The 23,390-nt window shown below is 36.0% G+C and overlaps 1 protein-coding gene across 4 annotated transcripts in view; it reads left to right on the forward strand.

The window, feature by feature from the left end:
- The window catches only part of ATG5 (autophagy related 5), an 89,271-nt gene that overhangs the window by 2,667 nt on the left and 63,214 nt on the right, over positions 1-23,390 (forward strand). For 3 of the 4 annotated variants that reach the window (XM_036414138.2, XM_036414137.2, XM_036414136.2), the window contains exons 2-4: positions 3,489-3,654; positions 9,096-9,223; positions 21,086-21,164. In XM_036414138.2, the coding sequence (XP_036270031.1) occupies positions 3,547-3,654; positions 9,096-9,223; positions 21,086-21,164 (315 nt within the window). In that variant the 5' untranslated portion in view covers positions 3,489-3,546. Of the gene's footprint in view, positions 1-3,488; positions 3,655-9,095; positions 9,224-21,085; positions 21,165-23,390 lie in introns of those variants that run through there. The other variant, XM_036414139.2, reaches the window with a different exon arrangement.

A 23,390-nucleotide genomic window follows, 5' to 3' on the forward strand; every position in this document is an offset into this window, starting at 1 on the left:
CGGGTTCTCAGAAGCCAGGCCCTTAACTGAGAGACAGTGAGGAAGGAGAGGTGTGAAAATTTAAGGAGAACAGAGTTATGAAATGGTTATATAGATAGTGGGAGAATAAATGGACTAGTGAAGTGGAGGAACATGGTTAGTACTTAGAGCCCACTTTTGAGGTTAGTTATGAATTTAAAGAGAGATCAACTAGCATAGATTATTATTTTTAGATGTTTACGAATTTACTGGTAAGCATTTGATATTTTAAGTAATTTCTAGATAGTTGGGATTTTTGTCAGCAAAATAGCTTTGGGTAATTGGCTAGCCTTTCTTGGTCTGTAGTGTGAAAGGGACTGTTAATTGTTCATTATATTTTTTTGCCATATTCACTATGCTATTTGTTAAATATTGTTGATTGGGCACCTGCTCTATTCCAGGTCCTGAATTGGATCTAGAGAACACAGTCATCAATAGGTAGGGCCTGCCCTTCAGAAGCTTACTTCTAGTAGAGTGCCTTATGGGTTGGGATTTCTGTGCTTCCAAAACGTTGCTTTCAAATTGGATATATGATGATGATAGTGTAGTGTATGTATGAGAAGGAAAAGCATTTTTCTAAAATAATGAAATTTGATTAAAGTGTGATTGTATTGGTTTGGGAAAGCATTTAAGTGGAAAAGTATTTTAAGTAACTAGTATAACTTTCGGACTTATATATCCAATATAATAAAAGGCTAATATGCAAATCGACTGACAGGTGGAATGACCGGTCGCTATGATGTACACTGACCACAAGGGGACAAATGCTCAATGCAGGAGCTGCCCCCTGGTGGTCAGTACACTCTCACAGGGGGAGCACCACTCAGCTAGAAGCCAGGCTGACCGCCTCTGTGGCAGCACTAAGGATGTCCGTGAATAGGACCTTTAGGAAGTCTGCCAAGGGCTCCCAGACTGCAAGGGGCGCAGGCTGGGCTGAGGCCCCATGCAACTTCCCACCCCAGTGCATGAATTTCGTGCACCGGGCCTCTAGTTTTATATATTTATGTATATTTTCCAGTTGTTCAACAAAAATTCCAGAGCCTGCTCTGTCCTAATTATGCTAATATTGTGGGTGCAAAGGTATCCAGTGTCTGCTGTCAAGGAACTCTCAGTTCGGTATTGGGAGAGGCAAGAGAGATAAGATGAACATATCTGCAATGAATGGTTATAACATGCTATTGTAGAAGTAATTAAATTGAAGGTTGCTTAGCTGACTTTTTTTTTTAGGTGTTTAATCCATTATTATTCAGAATTAGCTGACACTTAAAAAAGATTGAGTGTGGCAAAAAGAAGGAGGGAAAGGAAGCTCAAGTAGAGGGACCATGGAAACACGAAGAAACCATATATTTAATTTTTGGCATTTGAATTATGATGTGTCTGGTTGTGGGTCTCTTTGGATTCTTCTTGTTTGAGGTTCTCTGTGCCTCCTGAACTTGTGTGACTTTTTCTTTTGCCAGGTTAGGGAAGTTTTCTACTATTATTTCTTCAAACACCTCTATTCCTTTCTCCCTTTCTGCCTCTTCTGGCACATCTACTATTCTAATATTATTATGTTTCACATTGCCCCAGAGCTCCCTTAAGCTGTCCTGTTTTTTAATTGTTTTTTCTTTTTCTTTTTGGTTCTCTAATTGAGTGATATTTTTAACTCTCTTCTAATCCACTGATTCGTTCCTCAGCTTCCCCTAATCTGCTGTGTATTCCTTCCTATGTGTTTTTTATTTGTGTTATGTCATTCTTTATCTTAGATTGTTCTTTTTTCATAGTTAATGTATCTTTTTAATACTGTTGAGCATTTTTCACATCATTACTTTGAACTCTGTTTCAGAGAAGTTTCTTATCTCTGCTTCATTTTCTAGTTCTTTTACGGGGGTTGTTTCATTGTTTCCTCATTTTGGTTGTCTGGGTTTGTGCTTTTGTTTTAGGTAGATCCTCTATACCTCTCAATCTGTAGTGCAGGACAGTGTTAAAGGTTGTTTCTGACTAATTGGATCAGACAAAGACTCAATTTGACTCCAGAGACTACCTCTTTGTACAGACTAATAAGGATTCTGACTTGAATTTCTCCTAGGCAATCATCCTCAGGTGTGGTGAGAGTTTTTTCAACAGGGTGGGGCAGTTGCTTCTGCCTGGAGGCTAAGTTTTTACTTTTAATCTCTTAAATGGCCTCAGGACAAGGTGTTTTCCAATAGGGTGTGTCCACTGTCTTCCCACAGGCCAGCAGATATCTATGTGGGAAAGATGTCCTCCACTGTGTGAGGGAATTACTCAACCCAGGAAACTTGGGTGTCTGCCTTCTGAGCTTCAACCCCCAAGTCCCCAGTTCTGGGTTCTGCTCTCACGGTTCCAGTCCACTTCACCCTCCCTCTGCCAGAGCACAAGGTGGGTGGCTTCACAGGGAATTTTTGAGCATTGGCCCTTTAAGAGGGTGCCTGAACTTTCAGCTGCCACTCCCTGTCAGATAACACCCCACTGCTGTTCACAGCTAGATGTTATGTGGGTTCCCTCTTCAGTTTTGTGCTCTCTTTTGGGGAGCCCAGCTTCAGGATTAGATCCCAGAGTTCTCAGTGGCACCTCCCCACAGCTGAGATAACCTCTCCGGTGAATAGCGATATTAAAATATTTTTTCTAAATATTATTTAGAAGTGTGCATGAATTTGTGTACGAGCCTCTAGTAGTAAATAAGATTGGAAATACTGGTAAAATCAAATATTGATAGTATTTGGAGTGGAAGAGGTTTAAATGTGGGTCAGGGCCCAACCGTTGTGGCTCAGAGTTTGAGTGTCAACCTATGAACTAGGACAGTGGTTGGCAAACTCATTAGTCAACAGAACCAAATATCAACAGTACAACGATTGAAATTTCTTTTGAGAGCCAAATTTTTTAAACTTAAACTTCTTCTATGCCACGTCTTTAAAATAGACTCGCCCAGGCCATGGTATTTTGTGGAAGAGCCACACTCAAGTGACCAAAGAGCTGCATGTGGCTTGCAAGCTGCAGTTTGCTGAACATGGAACTAGGAGGTCACAGTTCGATTCCTGGTCAGGGCACATGCTCAAGTTGTGGGCTCAATCCCCAATGTGGGGTATGCAGGAGGCAGCTGATCAGTGATTCTCATCATTGATGTTTCTATCTCTGTCTCCTTCCCTCTTCCTCTCTGAAATCAATAATATGTATTTTTAAATATATATATAGGGCAGGGGTAATTGGGATATTTTGGTGTTGTACTCTGGGAACCTTAGGACATCAGTGAAGAGTTCACTTTAGATGCAATGATGTATAAGTTTCACTGTGGCTGTGGCTCATTAGTTAGCCTATGTTATAATTTTGAATTGGCTACATCTATGATTCCTTTAAATAATTAATGGCTCTGCATTTAGAATTTGTTGCACTGATTTAGGCATTCATTTTTTTCTAAAATCTTTCATTCATCCTTGCAAGGATCTGATTAATGCTCCTCATTTTATTTTCAGTTTAGCTTTGGTTGAAAAAAGAATTTAGCCTATATGTACTGCTTTAACCACTGGAAGAATGACAGATGACAAAGATGTGCTTCGAGATGTGTGGTTTGGCCGTATTCCAACTTGCTTCACCCTGTATCAGGATGAGATAACTGAACGAGAAGCAGAACCATATTATGTAAGTATGTTGATGGTGGCAAATGGGATATCTAACTTTGTTCATTTTTATAAACAAGACTCTAAAAACCCGGAGGCTATTGTTCAACATTTTATATACAATTAGTACATGCTTATTATAGAAAATTAGAAAACACAGATCAGCAAAACAAATGAAATTAAAATTGCCTCTATTTTTACCACCCAGAATGGAAAAACACTGTTGACATGTTGTTATGGGAACTTCTTGACTTTGTTTTTCTTATGCAACATGCATATATTGATGATGGAATCAGAAGTTATGTGCTGGTTTTAACAGGAAGCTGACTTGAAAATAATACATTCTGATTTGATTCTTTTGTCTTGAGGTGGTTCCAAGAAACTATTTGATACATTCTTTATTATATCTTAGTGAACATGTGTGTATGCTTTTTCACATGTCAATGAGCTACTCTATATTATATAAAATACTAGTGGCCCGGTGCATGAAATTTGGGTGTGTGTGTGTGTTGGGGGGGTGGCCGTGTCCCTCAGCCCGGCCTGCACCCTCCCCAATCTGGGACAACTTGAAGGATGTCATACTGCAGTTTACAGGGATCAGGCCTCAACCAGCAGTCGGACAACCCTCTCACAATCTGGGACTGCTGGCTCCTAACCGCTCACTCTGCATACCAGCCTGCTCAACCCCAACTGCCCATCACCACCAGCCTGCTCGCCCCCAAATGCACCCCCCACACCAGTGTGCTCACCCCGAACTGTCCCCCCGCCAGCCTGCTTGCCCCAACTGTTCCTCTGCTGGGCTGCTCACTCCAAACTGCCCCCCCCCCATCCTGATCACCTCCAACTGACCCCCATTGACGTCCTGCTCACCCCCAATGGTCTGCTTACTCCCAACAACACCCTCCCCCACCAGCCTGATCACCCACAACTGCCCTTCCCTCTTGGCCTCTAATCGCCTCTACCTCAGCTCCGCCACCATGGGTTTGTCCAGAATGAATTCTGGAAGGTCTCCTGGAAGGTCTCCCAGTCTAATTAGCATATTACCCTTTTATTAGTATAGATATTATTTAGTAACAAAAATTGCTGTATGTAGAATTGTGGTTTGAGTTATTATCTGTTCTAAAGAGAATATCAAATATATTCTGAATTTAGCCTGTTTTTTTTTCTTCTTTTTTCTGAGTGCACGTATAATCCAAACCTAAGCATTTGTCAAAAATAATAGTGTCCTGACTGTTTACTGGGTAGCACCTAATAGGCAGAGACATTCTCAGTTGTCCTTATTTGAGTTTTTTTCTTTTTGTATCTCATATATACGTAATATCATTTACCCAGGAGGTTCTGGAAAAGTGGAAAATGTCTATATGATTCTGGACTATTCCTTGTTTCACTTTAATAAAGCATGCCCTTTGCATTTTCACATCTCTGTTTGGGAGGCAGCACCGCTCCTGAGCGATGGGAAGTCAGACTGCTGGAAATCTCAACAATTTGCATTTCTGCCTTTAGAAAAACTTCTGTAATTAAAAACAAGATATGGCCATAGTTTATTTTTAGAAGAATTTTATTTGTTAGATATATTTTTCCTCTAATTCTTCTATATTGATTAGGATAACATTTTTGTTTTATTTCAAACTAGATTTATTTATTTTAATTAAAAATTTTAACCTTGAATTGCTTTCTAATAGTGCCTAAACAAAGGAGAATAAGTGTCTAGTTGGTCAAAGTGGCAAAAACTGAAAAATATTTATGTCTGTTTACTTTTGAATCAGAATATGATGTTTAATTCTGGCTGGTGTGGCTCTGTGGTTGAGCATCAACCTACCGTATTTTTCGGACCATAAGTCGCACTTTTTTCCCCCCAGAAGAGGGGGGAAAATGGCCCTGCGTCTTATGGTCCAAATATAGCCTACACATATACTTTTTTAAAAAAGTTTTTTTACTTGCCCGGCTCTGTGTGGTCTCTGTGTGCTTGCCCGGCTCTGTGTGCTTGCTTCAGCCACTGTCCATTCCTCCATACCCAGAGTGTCTGCCCCGCTCTGTAAACCCCAAGTGGTAGAGGAGTTCCCATGTATGGTAGTCAGCCTCCATGCCCTCGCTGCAGCCATATCTCCATGTCAGCCCGGGTGCGTTGTATGGTAACTGCGTAATCCAAACTGTAATCATCGCCTGTACCCCTTGCTGGCCTGTACTCCGTGCCCGGAAGAATACCGCGTCTATTCCCCCAATCATTCCTCTCTGCCCTCTGTTGCCGTGCTTGACTACTGGGTAGGCGTACTGTAGATCTCCGCCCACCAGTAAACTCCGCCCTCTGCTGGATGCCCTGATTGATAACACCGCTTCGTCAGAATTTCTCTTCATACTATTATACCGGTAACTGTCAAAATGTTTGTACTGCAACAAACTTCATACCGGTATATTGTATGCAGAGACTTTCTGTGATACCAAACCAATAACATTTACCATAATGTAAAACACTCTCCAGCCTCTTCTCTCACCACTACAATGTGTAGATACCCATAAACTATGCAAAGAAAGCATAGAAAGTCTCTGCATGATTTATGGGTTTACACATTGTAGTGGTAACACTGAACTTTTTGTTTCAGAATCTTTTTTTCTTCATTTCCCTTCTCTAAAAACTGGTGCGTCTTATGGTCCGAAAAATACGTATATATCAGGAGGTTGCCAGTTGGATTTCCTGTCAAGGCACATGCCTGGATTGTGGGCTTCCCAATAGGTGGCTAGCAGGAAGGGACATATTTTATGATCCATTTACTTTTTAAGATATGCTTTTATTGATTTGTGAGAGAGCAGAAGAGAGAGAGAGAAACATCAAGAGAGGAAAACATCAGTGGGCTGCCTCCTGCATGCCCCCAATTCGGGCATGTGCATAAGCCCTGAAATCAAACCAGTGACTTCTTGGCGCATGAGGTGACACTGAACCAATTGAGCCACATGGCCAGTGCTTATGATCTATATCAATGAGCTATCTAGAATCAAAAGACAAAGTAGAAAAGTGATTACCTAGGCAAGGGGGAGAGAAAAAGGGGGAAATTATTGTTTAATAAGTATAAAATTTGAGTTGGAGATGATGAAACATTCTGGAGAATGGATAGTGTTCATGGTTGCACAACAGTGAATGTATTTGATGCCGCTGAACTATACACTTAAAAATGGATAATAGGAAAAATTTTATGCTAATTGTATTTTACTAGTATTTAAAAAAATTCAAGTAAACCAGTGAGATGCACCCATGAAAAGAGTGGTACAATCTGGATGTACAAGGCAGGATGATGTATTTTTGCTGTTCTTTTCATTTTTACCTATTTATTTACTAGATACTTATTTAAAATTTACTGAATAAATTGTATCTAACATAGTCATTCTTAAGTCTTAGAATTATTTCTTGGAGTTACTGTAAATATTTATATGTTATAGATTATTACTACCATAGACCAATTTGGAACAGAAGATTATAAGTACACTTCCCTGTAGTTCCATCTTAAGGAGAGGCATTCTTTATTAATTAATGTTTTTGGTCTTTTGTCCGACTTTAACCTTTGACATCTCTGATTCTCACAGCAAATATTTATTGTGTGCCTACTATAATGTGTGGGCATTGAGATTGTAGCAGTGAACAAAACACAAATATTACTATCTTTTTAAAAATATATATATATTTTATTGATTTTGTACAGAGAGGAAGGGAGAGAGTTAGAAACATCGATGAGAGAGAGTCATCGATCAGCTACCTCTTGCACACCCCCTTCTGGGGATATGCCCGCAACCAAGGTACATGCCCTTGACCGGAATCAAACCCAGGACCCTTCAGTCCCCAAGCCGACGCTCTATCCATTGAGCCAAACCGGTCTCGGCAAATATTACTATCTTAATGGAGCTTACATTCTAATGTTCTTCATTTCCTTATTTTTAAAAAAATATATATTTTATTGTTGTTTTTTTTACAGAGAAGAAGTGAGAGGGATAGAGAGTTAGAAACATCAATGAGAAACATCGATCAGATGCCTCCTGCACACCCTTTACTGGGGATGTGCCCGCAACCAAGGTACATGTCCTTGACTGAAATCGAACCTGGGACCCTTCAGTCCGCAAGCCGACGCTCTATCCACTGAGCCAAACTGGTTTCGGCTTCATTTCCTTATTGTAAAGAAGTTTTTGTTTCATGAAAATAATTTGAGAATTTTTAGCAACTTTGATTAAATTGTAGGCACTCCCTAAAATCAGGAGCTGATGTCCATACTCATTAGTCCTAATATGTCTTTCTTCTTACAAACTCCATAGGTTAATATAATCCTCTACAGAACACATGATGATGATTATTATTAAATGCCCAACAGACATTTTAAGTTAAAGTTCAGAATTACAGAGCTTATTAGACTGATAGATTATATGTATTATTTATTTTTAAATGGCTAAGTTACTATGCTGTTTTAACTTCTTAGAGTCTGTCCATGTTTCACCTATATTTGATGCTGTTATTTTTGACTCTAATAAATCTTTTCTTTGCCATTTATGTAATAGAATATGAATGTGGAAAGTTATTTAAACTGTGTATAAAATAGAAGTGGTACTATTTCCTATAAACGAGTGCTTTTCTTTATACTGGTGTTAGTTCCCTTTTTCTTTTCTTTTCTGTCGCATTCTAGTTGTTTCTTTATAAAAGAGGACCTTATGTTTTTTCAATCCACAATAATATCCAACAGCTTGTTCATAGTACCATCTATTCCATGCTGGAGCATGCCTCCCACACCCTCATCCTCTGTAGTCCCCAGGATTACTGTCATGTTCTCTTACCTACTTAGAGCCTGTTATCTTGAGCTTCACTGAATAAATATCACTTCCTTTTACCAGAATATTTCCCTTTGTACAATATATATACTCCAGCCCAGTAGTTTTACTTAATTTACCGAAGACATAATCTTAAATAAGCAGTATGAAGAAAGATGCAGTTATACACACAAAAGCAACAGAAAAAGTGTATAAAAACAATTTTATCAGCAAAATAAAACCGAAGCTTAGGAAAGCAAGAAATGGCTAGAGGGACTATACTGCAAAGGAGGAAAAAACATGAATTCTCACCAGTGGACTGAATTGATTATGCTCTCAGAACAGTTTAATTATTTTTATAGTTTAAGTTAATTCATATTTTTAAGTTAAAGTTACTTGAAGTACTAAGTATCCTAATTAGTATGGCATTTGGTTACATTGTTCTTTTATTTGGAGGAAATTATAAAAGAGTATGCTTAAATTTATATTGCTTATTCTAGGCATTTATGGTATAAGCTATACTTAAAGTAATGATCTCATAAGAAATTTTTAACATCTTAACCTTTAGCCTTTGATTTGTGTAGAATACTCAAAATAATGCAAATAATATGGTGTTTTTCCTTAAAATTCAAAAGCGTATTTTAATAATAAATAAATATGGTTTATAAATTTTCATTTCAGTTACTTTTGCCAAGAGTAAGTTATTTGACGTTGGTAACTGACAAAGTGAAAAAGCACTTTCAGAAGGTTATGAGACAAGAAGACATTAGTGAGATATGGTTTGAACATGAAGGCACACCACTGAAATGGTGAGTGAATTTTTCTGCATTATTAAGAATTGAGTATATGCTAACCTTAAGAAGGTATAGTGCCCTGAAGCAATTTTTAACAACTTCTGTAAAGAAAGAAATCACTGGCCTAGCTCATCTAACACAGTAAATTTTAAACTATCATTAGACTATTTTATGGAAAATATTTCTGCCTCCCATTTGGATTCATGGGAGATTGGATAGATTTGTGTATATATATATATATATTTAAAATATATTTTATTGATTTTTTACAGAGAGGAAGGGAGAGAGCTAGAGAGCTAGAAACGTCGATGAGAGAGAAACATGGACCAGCTGCCTCTTGCACACCCTCTACTGGGGATGTGCCCGCAACCAATGTACATGCCCTTGACCAGAATCGAACCTGGGACCTTTCAGTCCGTAGACCTCCTACACTCTACCGCTGAGCCAAACCAGTTTCGGCTAGATTTGTATATTTTTAATAGATTTTTAAATGTTACAATAATATATTTGTTTATGGGTTGTTGTTGTGTTTTTCAAATGTACTTAAAACCCCTTAATAAATATGTCACTCTGTGACACTTTTTTTGTATCTATTCAATTTTGTTTCTATCTCCAAAATCTTTACAGATCTTTATATATAAGCATGATTATCTCCAATGGCATCTTTTAAACCGATGGCCACATTTAGTTGATCACTAGGCCATAAGCACATTTTATCTAGCCTTGGTTTAGTATTTAAAGTATATTGATTTCCTTTTTATGTGAAAAATAATTTTGGTATTATATTACTTTTAAGAATTATATTGAAAAAATAATCCTGAATTTGTGTTTATCCATATACAGATGATGTATTTTATACTTCCTCTATTATTGGGAGTTTTGTTTGTTGCACTTCCAAACATATTCAATTAAACTGGAGAAATTGCAGAGAGAAGAATATGAAAAAGTGGTTATAGTGTTGAAATGCTGCCAAGTGGATACAAACTGAATCAAAATATAAATGAAATATGAAGAGTAGAAACAGGTTAAAAATGAACTTATTCTCTGAATATTAGACTGTTAAAATGAGTTTTAAAAGTGATTTAAGTAAAAGGAAGCTGTATGTGTTTAATAAGTGTGGCTGAATTTAAGATTGTTTAGAAACAAGGAGTGAACTTTTGGAATTCACCTTGTGCTCATGAGTAAATTTTTTGTAATAGTGCAGACATATATAGGATGATATTTCATATTACTGGTCACATCTCTACCATTTTGAGGTGGTTCTGTGACAGGATGACAAAAGTTCCTTAATGACCTTGCCCTAGCTGGTGTGGCTCAATTGTTTGGAGCATTGTTCTATGCACTGAAGGGCCATGGGTTTGATTCCCAGTCAGGGCATGTACCTGGGTTGCAGGTTCGGGGCACATATGGGAGGCAACTGATTGATGTTTCTCTCTCACATTGATATCTGTCTGTCTGTCTGTCTCTCCCTTCTCCTCTCTCACTTCCTCCCTTCCTTCCTCCCTCCCTCTCCCCCTCTCTTCCTTTCTCTCTAAAATCAGAGGAAACATATCCCCCGGTGAGGATTAAAAAAATAACAAACCACATAAAACCAATACTACTGAGCTTTATGATCATATATCAGATTCATGACTCTTGAATGGTTCTAGACTTCAGGCAAGATAGATAATTAGTGTTTTTTTCTGGGTCTTTTTATTTCTCAGAAGAATTGGAGGTTTTGGAATAGGAAGGTGGCTTAAAAGAAGTATAAAAGGAGCAAGGGTCAGGAGAGTAGTGGAAAAGGAGAGAGGGGAAAAGATTGTAGGTGAGTAATAATAAGACATAGCTATGTTCTTGAAGTATAAGAGGAGCAATCTCTATATTCTAATTGGATATTATAATTGCATTGTTTATATGTATTTGTTATAGATTATTGTAATTAGAATCTGTGTGATTGACACCAGGCTTTGCTATTTTAACCATTGTAGAGCAGGATTTCTCAGTAAGGGTCCAATTGACACTTTGACCTGGATAATTCTTTGTTGGGGGAGGGCTACCCTGTACATTGTAGGATTTTTAGCAACAGCCCTTGCCTCTACCTACTAACACCAATAAATATTCCCTCTAGTCATGTTAATAGTGCTTTTCAGGGGTTGTAAAACCACCCCCCAATTGAGAGATCCTAGAAAAGATGGGAAACCTCAATTTAGCTTTTATAGTAAATGGTTGTTAAGTTATCATCCGTCAGATGCTGTTTTAATCTGTCTTGTATGGAGGCTATTTTTGTATTTGATATCGTTTGTATACTATTGGTTTATATTCTACATATGCTGTCAATAAATAATATTTGGGCCCATATATCACTGTTACTACAGAGTAATATCTTTGGCATAAATATATCATGTTCCTACTTTTGTCAGTATTTATTCCTTTGAATGTCTTATTAAACAGCGAAATTATTGCTCCTTTTAGAGAGCTTACGATATATGAAAGTAATTGTGTTCATGGATCTTTGTTCATTTTAGTTTTGGGGGTGTTAACTTTTTAATGTATGTTACCACTTGCATAGTTACATCTTGCTTGCTCTAAGCTCATTGTATTTAATGGCTTTAGGTACACTTGCCTTTAGTATGGTTAGGTACTCCATATAAGGAATGAATAACTTTCAGAGGCATGAGTGTAATCCAGAATCTGGGCTAACTCTTAATCTTTTCTCTCTGTTCCCAACAATATTTTTTTTCCCTGTGTTAAAAGAACTATCTTCCTGGAAATAGGCTATCAGTAAATACCTGTCATTTAATTAAGCGGTAAACCTCATAGGATAGGGTAATCATTGAGGCAGCTACTACTGAAGCTTTCTAGGATTTGGGCTTTTGAGACCATACAAGTATCTTAAGAGTAGAGGAGCATTTATTTGAGAAGATTGATAGTTTCTTTCTTATACTTGACTAGAGGCCCAATGCACGAAATCCTGCATGAGTAGGGTCTCTAGGCTTCGCTGGCGATCTGTGGGGTAACTGGCGGGGTGACGGGTGGAGGAGAGGTGCTGGTACTTCCCTCCCCCCGCCACCACTATTGGTCGCCTCCCTCTGCGGGGCGAATGGCAGAATGATTGGGTGACCCCCTGCTGGCACCCATCTTGGCTGGTCTGGGGCATGCCGGCCTGGGGCAGCTCCTGGTGGTCAGTGCACATCATAGCTACCGGTCATTCCACTAATCCTTCTGCTGTTCAGTCTATTTGCATATTAGTTTTTTATTATATAGGATTCTTTGGAGTTTTAAATAAATTTAAGTGAGAAAGTAAATTAAACACCAATTTAGACAACTTATTTTAAAAAAAGAAAGACCATGAATTGCTAATTCTTTTCCCTTTACAAGTCCTTTCCTATTTGTACTTATTGTTTTTATAATTGTTTAAATATCTGCATGAGATGCTTAAGCTGGGGCTTTGTACCTTAAGCAGTAGCATGTGAGATATGCTAAGTCAATGTTTGTTTAAGGAATGGATGACTCTAAATTAGTCTCTTTTATTGAGAAAACTGAGAAAGCTAAAATAAATAAAATAACTTGTGCAAATAAGCAAGTAGGACCAGATTTTTGAGAGTCTTAGTTCAGTGCTCTTTCTGATATTCTATTTGTCAGTTGTTTTCTCCAATTCTATATATTTTTTTCTAATTGCTTATGTTAATTTGTCCAGATTAGAATAGCAGAATATTTAAGAGCAGTGTCATACACTTAATGAGTACTTAATATGTTGTTGATTTGTAGAGAGATTCCAAGGAGGTTTTATCTGATTGATGCTTTAGCCTCTACAGTCTTTTGTCTGTTTAACTTTTTAAAATCACTTAGAAAGAGAAAAGGGCTGATCTAACTCAAATGTAAGGATATTAGTGTGGGTTTTTTTTGTTTGTTTGTTTGTTTTGTGTGTGTGTGTGTGTGTGTGTGTGTGTGTGTGTGTGTGTTTTCCTTTTCTTTTTAGAGTGATTTGAGTTGATTAGTCAGCAGAGGGTGCTCTAACATTGCATTTTAAAGAGTGAAGTTTCTTGTACGTACCATACATAACTCAAGTGTTCAAAATTTGTTTGATACTTTTATATTACTTATTTTAAGAGAATAGTTCTGAAGAATACTTCATAGTATACCCTAATACTGGTTTAGATTTTAGACCTTCAGATACAAAACTTAGAAAAGCTTCTCTTTTTGTCAACAATAAAACAAGTCTGTCTAACGGGATATTATTTTGTGTTAATTGACTTATTTTCAGGACTTGTTGAAAAGAAGAAATTGAAACTTTTGAATTAAATAAAGAAGCAAATACTAATGTTGATTTTAAGCATAGATGTAGTAGAATGACCCAGAATTTAATAGTGTACCTAGGTGTTTCAAAAGTAAATTTTAACAAAACAACTTTAACATCTTAATCATAAATATTATGATTTTTATCACTTCTCCATTTTAATCATTTTTCTAAGATTGTAAATTTCTAGAATTTTATAAATTATTCTGTAAACTAGATATTTGAAATGTGGATTACTTATAGCATTTTATACTTGCAATAGTCCATTGGTTATTTTTATACTTTTTTATACATCAGAACAGGCTTAGAAAGCTGTAAAACACAGTGCTAGTCTACAGTTGTTTGTGCCATGGATAAAGGCAAAATTGATTGCAATCATTGAATTACTTTGGTTTACATTTGAGTTACATCTTTTTTTTTTTTAAGTATTATTTAATGAAAGCAGCAAGCTTATGAACAGGCTGCATTTATTTCAGTGAAATGGAGTGGGACAATAGTTCTCTAGTATTGAGTATATGGGAAGATTCCTGTCAGTGCTGATTTTAGACTATTGGCTTGCTGTCTGACTGCAGATGTTTAGACTAGAATGAGCACCCTTGGCTGGCGTCAGAGCATATCCATTACTGCTATGCTGTGAGCCAGTTGTGTATATGTATGTTAGCACTAATGAAAGGGTAAAGAAGAAACAACCTTATGCAAAGAAAAATGAAAATATTAATTTATTTTGAAAATTGAATTTAGAAAAAACAAGAGCAGTTTAAGGAAGAGAAAGAAAATGAATAAAATGTGAAAATAGACCTAACACTAAATATTCTGGTGCAACCATTTTTTTTAGGGCAATATAGATTGAACCTTTAGCTAGTTGGATCCTCTTCTGATATATATATATCCCAGGTTCAAATCCTCACCACTTCCTTTGCTATTTAATTTAGGTTAGATTGGCAGTAGTAACAATGGCTACATTATGATTTAGTTATAGTTATATTATAGTTATAGCGTATGTGGTTTCTATTTTGGGTTAGGAACCTCTTAACAAAACTATCTAGAATATCTGTTTAGAGGAATTATGCAAGTTTGTACTTTTGAAGTCCTTATAATCAGATTATAGTATAAGAGAAATTTAGTATCTTTAATGTTTGCTAATTCTGTTTTCTTTTAGAGATTTTCTTGCATATTAATAGGTTCGTTAAAAAGAAATAATCTTAGAATCAATTAAGATACTGTATTTTTTGGAGTTAGTATTCTTGCATCAGAATCATTCTAATATAAACATCTGCTTTAAGCCACATGTGAACCATATATTTTTACAATAGAAATAAGTAGTTATGGCTTATTGGTTTGGCTCAGTGGATAGAGCGTCGGCTTACAGACTGAAGGGTCCCAGGTTCGATTCCAGTCAAGGGCACAAGCCCAGGTTGGGGGCTCGATCCTCAGTGGGGGAATAATGGGGTGTAAGAGGCAGCCGATCAATGATTCTCTCTCATTATTGATGTTTCTATCTCTCTCCTTCCCTTCCTCTCTGAAATCAATAAAAAATTATTAAAAAAAAGAAATAGTTATTTCATTCTTAAGTTTTTATATTTTTGGAATTCTTGTTTATATTAATAATTCATCTGAAGTATTAGAAACAATAATATTTAAATTGCCATCATAATTCTCTGTATATCAGAAAGAAGAGTTAGTTAGCATCATTTATCACTTGACTTCAATGAATTTTAAAATATATATATATATTTATACATTTATAAAATATATATATATATTTAAATCACTTTATAAATAATTTAGAGAAGTAAGGATAAAGGAATAGTGTATAATAACTTTATCAGAAAATTTAGAAAGTATTTAAATACAGCAAATTTACATTTCCATCCCATATTTTCCTGGTTTTTAATTTTTATATATCTCAAATGGTCAACATCCTCTGACTGCAAGTTGCCATACATTCAAATGACCTTTCTGTTGAATGACTAAATGAATAAAAATGCCATATGATATTCTTAGAAATATATTGTTTATTAGTTCTTGAGTTCTATAAAGTTAATTTACTATCGGGTGTGGAACATCCAATCTGAGGGCAATATAAGTCCCATGAAATCATTTGGTCTGGCTCAGTCTAGGTATTAAGGGTGAATTAATTAAATGTTTGACCAAATACAGCAGGCTAATTTTTTAAGTTGATAACTTTGTATGGCCTTTGAATGATGTTAGAGATATCCAAATAGCCCTTTTCAGAAAAAAGATTTCTTACCCGTCACTAGTATATCATCTAAAGACTCATAGTCTGAGATTTCATTTTAAATGATCAGTTTAAAGTCTAACGTACTGATATTTGTCTCTGCAAAAATCTTCTGATTTATCTAACAAGTGTGTAGCATCTTCCTCTTAATTTTCTTCTCTCTCCTATTATGGATGGGAAATAATGACATTTTAAATTTTCAGCTGTATTAGTGATGGCTAAGTAGACTCCAAAGGTAAAGTCTGATTCTTTTTTTAAACTTTATTGAACTATGATATAATATTTTAGATGACACATTATGAAAATGGAAAAAAGAATACTTTATTGTATCATCCTTTTAGGCATGCCATTATTGTTCTAAATTCTTACTATTTTAGTCATTTTTAGCATTAGTTGGGAATAATTGCTAAGTGTGATGATGAAATAATTCCAAGAATGATGAAATAGCAAAATGTTTCAAGATAGAGAAAAGACAAGATCACTAAGATCCCATAAAACATCATAGATTTATAAAAGGGTCAGGTAGATCCTTGTGTAAATTAGTAGATAAAGTTTTCGTCTTTTTAAAAAAATGAGTTTTCTGTGTGGCTTTTGTAAGACCTTTAAGAAAAATGAAAGTAATGAAGTGCTAAACCTAAAATAATGGTGCTCAGAAAAGACATTCAGAACCTAAAATTGGGTCTATTAGATCTTTTTTCTTTTCCTAATTTAAAAAAATATATATTTTTATTGATTTCAGAGAGGAAGGGAGAGGGAGAGAGAAATATCACTGATGAGAGAGAATCGTTGATCAGAAGCCTCCTGCACGCCTCCTATTGGGGATCGAGCTCGCAACCTGGGCATGTGTACTGTCCAGGAATCCACCTTGACCTTCTGGTTCATAACCTCCTGAATCAACCACTGAGCATACCAGCTGGGCAATGGAATCTTTGTGGTAAACTGAGGGTTAACTATTTTGTGGCTCTTTGATTTATCCATTCATAAGTAGCTACTTTGTTCAAGATTCTGTGCGCTTACAGTCATGTTTATTTTAATATTGAGGGTAAACAATAATTGATTATGAATCTTTTCGTGTTTAACTTGTATTCTGACCCAAATAATTATTATTTATTAAAAATATATTTGATTTTATATGACATTATTGATTGCTTTTAAAGTAATATTTGACTTGAGAATTTGCATACAGTTTCATTGTGAATGGCAGAGAATGTGCACAATACTGCATTGCTAGCTATTTTATGGGACCACTGGTGAATCTATCCAATGGATCAACTACTTAATTTGTTAAAGAGATTTTATGATTATATGTGCAGTATTATATAGAATTTGGAAAGCAATAGTTCCTGTTAGCTTAAATATTCACATTCATTCTTAACATATTTGTACATATCTAAGATACCTAAGAGGAAAACTAAAAAAAAGAAAAGAAAGACTGAAGACTAAAAAAGATCAGATGTACCAGTTAATAATGGGGATTTTATAATAAAAGGAAATGATAATTTCAAGAGAAACATCAAAAGTGCTTTATTCAAAGTAATGTCCATCGCTAGGTACACAATTCTCCCATCTTTCAGGTAATTTGTGTATACCGTGCCAATAGAACTTTTCTTGTTTTGAGACAAACCATTCAGAGACACAATTTTCGACTTCTTCATATGTTTTGAAGTGCTGCTCAGAAAGTTTGTGTGCCACTGATTAGAACAAGTGGTAATCTAAAGGAGCAAGGTCTAGTGACTACAGTGGGTGGGTTAATACTTCCCAGGCAAGATCTTCTAACGTGTCCTAAACTGGTTTTGAAGTGTGTAATGGTGCGTCATCATGAAGCAAAATTACTTTGCCATGTCTTCGGGCACATTCTGGATGTTTCATAATCAAAGCATGGTTCAAATTGATTTTTTGTTGTCGGTAGTGATCAGTATTAATGGTTTCACCTGGCTTTAGAAGCTCATCATACACCACACCTTCCTGATCCCACCAAATGCAGAGCATTGTCTTCTTTCTGAAGCGATTTGGCCTTGCAGTTGATGTTGGTGGTTAACCTGGATCAATCCATGATTTTGTGCATTTAGGATTCTCAAAATAAATCCACTTTTCATCACCAGTCACAATTCGATGCAAAAAAGACTTTCTTTCATGCCGTTGAAGCAACATTTTACTGATGACTTTCGGTTTTCCATTTGTTTTTCTTTCAGTTGATATGGCACCCATTTTCTTTCCTTTAAAATCTTTCCCATTGCTTGTAAACAATTGGAAATTGTTTGCTGAGCAACGTTTAATCTTTCTGCAAGTTGATTTTGAGTTTGACATGCATCTTTATCTAATAATGCTTGTAATTGTTTTTCTTCAAACATTTTTGGTTGACCTGAACATTCTTTGTCTTTCACATCGAAATCATCACTTTTAAAGCATTTAAACCTGCATTCACAAGTATGTTGAGATGGAGCATGTTCACCATAAGCTTCCCAAAGTATATGATACTCTTTCTTCAAAATAAAGTAATGAAATAAAACTCCCCACAAATGCTCTTTTTTTTGGCATGAAATTCGACATTTTTAAGCATAAAAGTATCTGTGATGTTAACACCTTCAGAAAATTTGACATGAAGTTTTGAAGCCTGCTGTCAATACAAGAAAATAGTGTACATATCAAATCGTATATATATCAACATATGTGTAATTCCATCTATTGAAAAAAATCTGCATTATGAACCGATACACCTGTAAAAATACAAGGCCTTATGTAAAACTTATACAATTTTAAGAGTCCGGAGAAAGGGACCAGAAGGGACTAAAATGTATAATTTGTCACTAGTGCAATATTTTTATTGTTGTTTTTAAATTGTTTTTTATTTTAGGTTTTGATTCAGGCCAGAATCTTTTCTGTTTTCAGAATATCCTGAACGAAACATTCTATTATTTAGGTCACATGTGTCAAACACAAGGCCCGCGGGCCAAATCCGTCCCGCCAGGCCCTGCAATGTGGCCCACACCGCGCTGTCATCACTGCACTCCGCTGCGTTTCCATCACAATGACAGTTTATGACTGTTCAGTAAACCATTCAGCCCGCGATTTAGGCTGGATTTTAGATTTTGGCCCCTTCTCTGATTGAGTTCGACACCCCTAATTTAGGTAGTCCAAAATTTTCTTCAGTATTCATTTCTATTTGTGAAAGACTCGTAATAGATGCTGAGCTTTGAATAGAGAGAAGTTTAAGGATTATTAAGAAATACAACTCATGTGACTAAAGCTACCCACTGTTTTATTTTACTAGTAGGACATTCATAAATAAATATATGATCTCTAGAGACTTTTCCACAACTATATTACGTAGACATAAGGAAGCATAAATAGTATTAGCTGATATTTGAATCTTGCTGAGATAATGTATTGGGTCACTCATTTTGAGAGAAATAAGATATATTTTCAAACTTTTTAGTTCTTAAATTTAGGAGTGACTCACTAATATATGGGAAACAATAGGACTATACATAATACCAAGCAGTCCTCTTTTGCCATTGTTGGGAGTATTATTTAATTTTGATTTACTGAATAAGCTATTTTAGGTTCTTTAAAAGGGTGATATAGCCGAAACCGGTTTGGCTCAATGGATAGAGCGTTGGCTTGGGGACTGAAGGGACCCGGGTTCGATTCCAGTCAAGGGCATGTGCCTTGGTTGCGAGCATATCCCCAGTAGGGGAGGCAGCTGATCGATGACTCTCTCTCATCGATGTTTCTAACTCTCTAGCTCTCTCCCTTCCTCTCTGTATAAAATCAATAAAATATATTTTAAAAGGGTGATATAAAAAATAAGGTATGTACATTAAAATCAGCAAGGTTTGTATTATTTTGCTTATCTATATACACTAAGTGGCCAGATTATTATGATCTCTTAATGCATTCAGTTTGTGTGTGTATACACACACACATATACACGTATATACATATATACATACACATACACATACATATACATATACATGTATTAGAGGCATGAATTCGTGCAAGGGTGGGGTCCAGCCAGCCTGGTCAGGGTGGAGGGGACATGGGTGGTTAGCCGACCTGCCTGCTGGTTGAACTCCTGGTTGAGGGGATAATTTGCATATTCGCTTTTTATTATATAGGATATATACTGTGTGGCCAGATTATTACGCATTCAGAGGATCATAATAAATTGGCCATTCAATGTATATAAAAGCCTAATTAACTGTTATGACCAAATGACTGGAATGACTAGTCGCTATGATGCACACTGACCACCAGGAAGAAGATGCTCAATGCAGGAGCTGCCCTCTGGTGGTCAGTGCACTCAGCCAGAAGCCGGGCTCATGGCTGGCGAGTGCAGCTGCAGTGGCAGCAGGTGTAGTGGGACTGGGATGAGTGGCAGTGGAGCTGCGCCCAGCCCCAGCTGCCTGCCACTTTGGCACTGCTATATCTCCTAAAGGGTCTCAGATAGTGAGAGGGCGCAGGCCAGATTGAGGGACCCCACCCGTGCATGAAGCGGGGCTCATGTCTGGTGAGCACAGTGGCAATGGCAGGGCCCTCTCCCGCCTCCACTGCAGGCAGCCAATAAGAAGCTAGGGGTCCTGAACTATGAGAGCTCAGGACTGTTGAGAGGATGCAGGCTGGGATGAGGGATTTTGCACCCCCCCCACACACACATGGTTTTCATGCACCGGGCCTCTAGTTGCTAAATAATTTGGTTCACTGTGAGTAATGGTTATATTAGGAAACATTCTATTATTTAAGAAATCCAATTTTTTTAAACATTAAAATTCGATTATAAAAGAATATTCAGTCATTTTAGAAAATTTTCACATATTGTTATATGGAAAAAGTAGGTTATAGCCTAATCTATATTTAGATGTGAATGTATAAGTAAAAGACTGAAGATTTAGATGCTCTAATATTAATAACCACCACAAAATAGGTGATTGCATGTTCTTTTAGCTGCTCTTTTTAATTCCCAGAATTTTCTAAAATTTTAAGTTGTTTTAAAAATCAAAAGTATATTTAAATAAGCTTTATAAAACAGGTTGCCCAATATGAATACTGGGATGATAATTAGGTATTATTGAAGTATAACATAATAGTGCTCCTGGCTAATAAAAGATGCCTTAGCACAATCCTATTATGTACATTCAGGCTTCCCTGGGGAATGAAATGATTAGAAGAGAAACAACCTGCTGCCTGAAAATTATACCATATTAACTCAGGCATAACAGTATAAAATGTCACCTCTTTGTGATAATGTGGCTAAAGTCCCCTGATACTTGATGTTAAAACATGCTGGAAATTTATTTTGGAGTTGTAGTTATAACTTTAAATATTTACTCTTTCTTAAAATATACTCTTTCATTTTTAGGCATTATCCAATTGGTTTGCTATTTGATCTTCTTGCATCAAGTTCAGCTCTTCCTTGGAACATCACAGTACATTTTAAGGTATAGTTTAAATAGCATTTCCCATTTGTCCCACTTGTGCTTAGTAAGTAGACTTAGAATAGAATTTTTAAAAAAGCGAAGTTGTTTATTGCTTTTCCCGTGGCACTTTTTAATTGCTAAGCTGACATTTGTGTTTATTTATAAAATATTTCCAATTTCTTCCTATTGGCAGAACCATTTAAACATTTAATGTATAAATACCTATTCTTTGTTGGAACCAAATACACTTTAAAATTTATAATATTTTGGAATATTTATATTCATTAAAAAATACATCTCAAATAGGAAGAGCAAATTTCTCATTGTGGATGTGGGCATGGGAGTAAGGAAGGAGAAAAATTAAAACTGGGTAACTCTAAGGCCATTTTGATTGAATTGAGGGAAGGGTTAGGAGACATAAGTTTAAAGAATTGAACTAATTCTGTTTTGAGAAATATTAATTACCATAATTTTAAAGAGACCAGGCTAGATTTATTGTAACCTAATTTTGCCTCAATATCTTATAAAATGCTGGTCCATCTTTTCCTGACTCTCCGTCTCTCATCCCCCAAGCAATTCACAAACACCTCTGAAGATTGAACCGCCTCTATTATTTGATCTCTGAGCACTGATACTGAAATGGAAATAGTGAGAGAGGGGCTTGTTAAGAGTTTGAAAAGTCATTTAGGTGTTTGATTTGTTTTCCCCTAAGGTGCCTATTCAAAGTCATTGCCCAAAGGAGGCTCACTCGTTTTTTCCTAAAATGCTTTCCTCCCCATCTTACTGAAATTGAATTTGTGAGCCATTGGGATTTATTTCTCTATTGTTTGCACTAATATGCTTTGGATAGTACCATGTTACCAAAGATTTTAGTTACCACGGAATCATACAGAATGAAGACATGCTTCCGATACATGTGTTTAACTTTCCATGGTAGCATGCAAAGCAAGGACTGTCTGTATATATTACAGTTTAGAATGGTATGAAGATAAAATTATTCTAAACGTAGAAAGAGTAGAAGTCCCATATTTCCTAACAAGTATTTCCTATATGTTGAAAAATAATTCCAATAATGAGTGTGTGTGTGTGTGTGTGTGTGTGTGTAATGTACTCTCAAATAATTTAGAATTTGTTAAAATATATAATAGCTACTCTTTTATTTATTCATTTAACAAATATTGAGAGTTTGTTGTGTGTCAGCTAGGCAATATTCTAGGAGCTTGGGATGTATGAGTGAATGACACAAAGACACTTAGACACTTTGGTACCTACCTTGTACCACTACATACTAAGCCCTTTGTAATTATTGATGGAATGAGACAACGTGTTATAAGAATGATAGAGAAAGCTTTGAATTGTTAGAATTGGTATAGTGTAATGATTCTTAAAGGGCACTGTGAACCCATGGGAGTTTCCAAAATCTTTTCAAGGTATTCATGAGGTCCAATCTGTTTCTTTAATAATAAATATGAAGATGCTGTTTTTCCTTTCCACTGTACTTATAATTGTACTGGTCTGCAGAAGTGTTGCTGGGTAAAACTATTGGCACTTTAGCACCAACCAAGGCAGTGCACCAAACTACTAGTATTCTTCACCGCCATGCACTGAATGTTCTGGCTGAAGCAGTATACATTAATTATTATTAATCTTGACTTTTCAGTGCATTTCATTTTAATCTCTAGTGAAATGAAATGGGAAGTGCACGTCAAACATTTTGCTGTATGGCAAATATTGTGTTGTCCTAAGGAAAAGCACTTGTACCCTTATTTGAGTTGCACGCTGAGCAAGCCACTTTTTTTCATGAAACAGCAATTTTAATTTAAAAGAGTAACTATAGACAAACTGTTTTTTTAGAGTTGGGTATTTGTCAGACAGTTTCATGAAAATAAACAAAGTGAGACTCTCTTGCAAGTAAAACAAATGACAGTATTTATTGCCAGTGACAAAACTTGAACTTTTAAAATGAAAATTAGAATTTTGGAAAACATGTATCTGCTACCATGAGCTTGACAGTTTTATTATTCTTAAAAGAATTTTTGATGAGGTTTATAGTCATTTTAACAAATCTGATTTTTAAGAAATCTTACATAATGAAATATGTCAACATTTGGAAATCTTTATTAACTCAGTAAACAGATATTTTACAAATGGTAAATGCATGTTAAAAAAATTGTGCTGTGTTAAAAGATCCATTCAAAGTTCTAAGGTTGGATTTTTAGTGCTTGGGAAGGCACTACTTCTGGTCCT

The sequence above is a fragment of the Pipistrellus kuhlii genome, unplaced genomic scaffold, assembly GCF_014108245.1.
Source record: "Pipistrellus kuhlii isolate mPipKuh1 unplaced genomic scaffold, mPipKuh1.p scaffold_m20_p_5, whole genome shotgun sequence".
NCBI classification, from domain to species: domain Eukaryota; kingdom Metazoa; phylum Chordata; class Mammalia; order Chiroptera; family Vespertilionidae; genus Pipistrellus; species Pipistrellus kuhlii.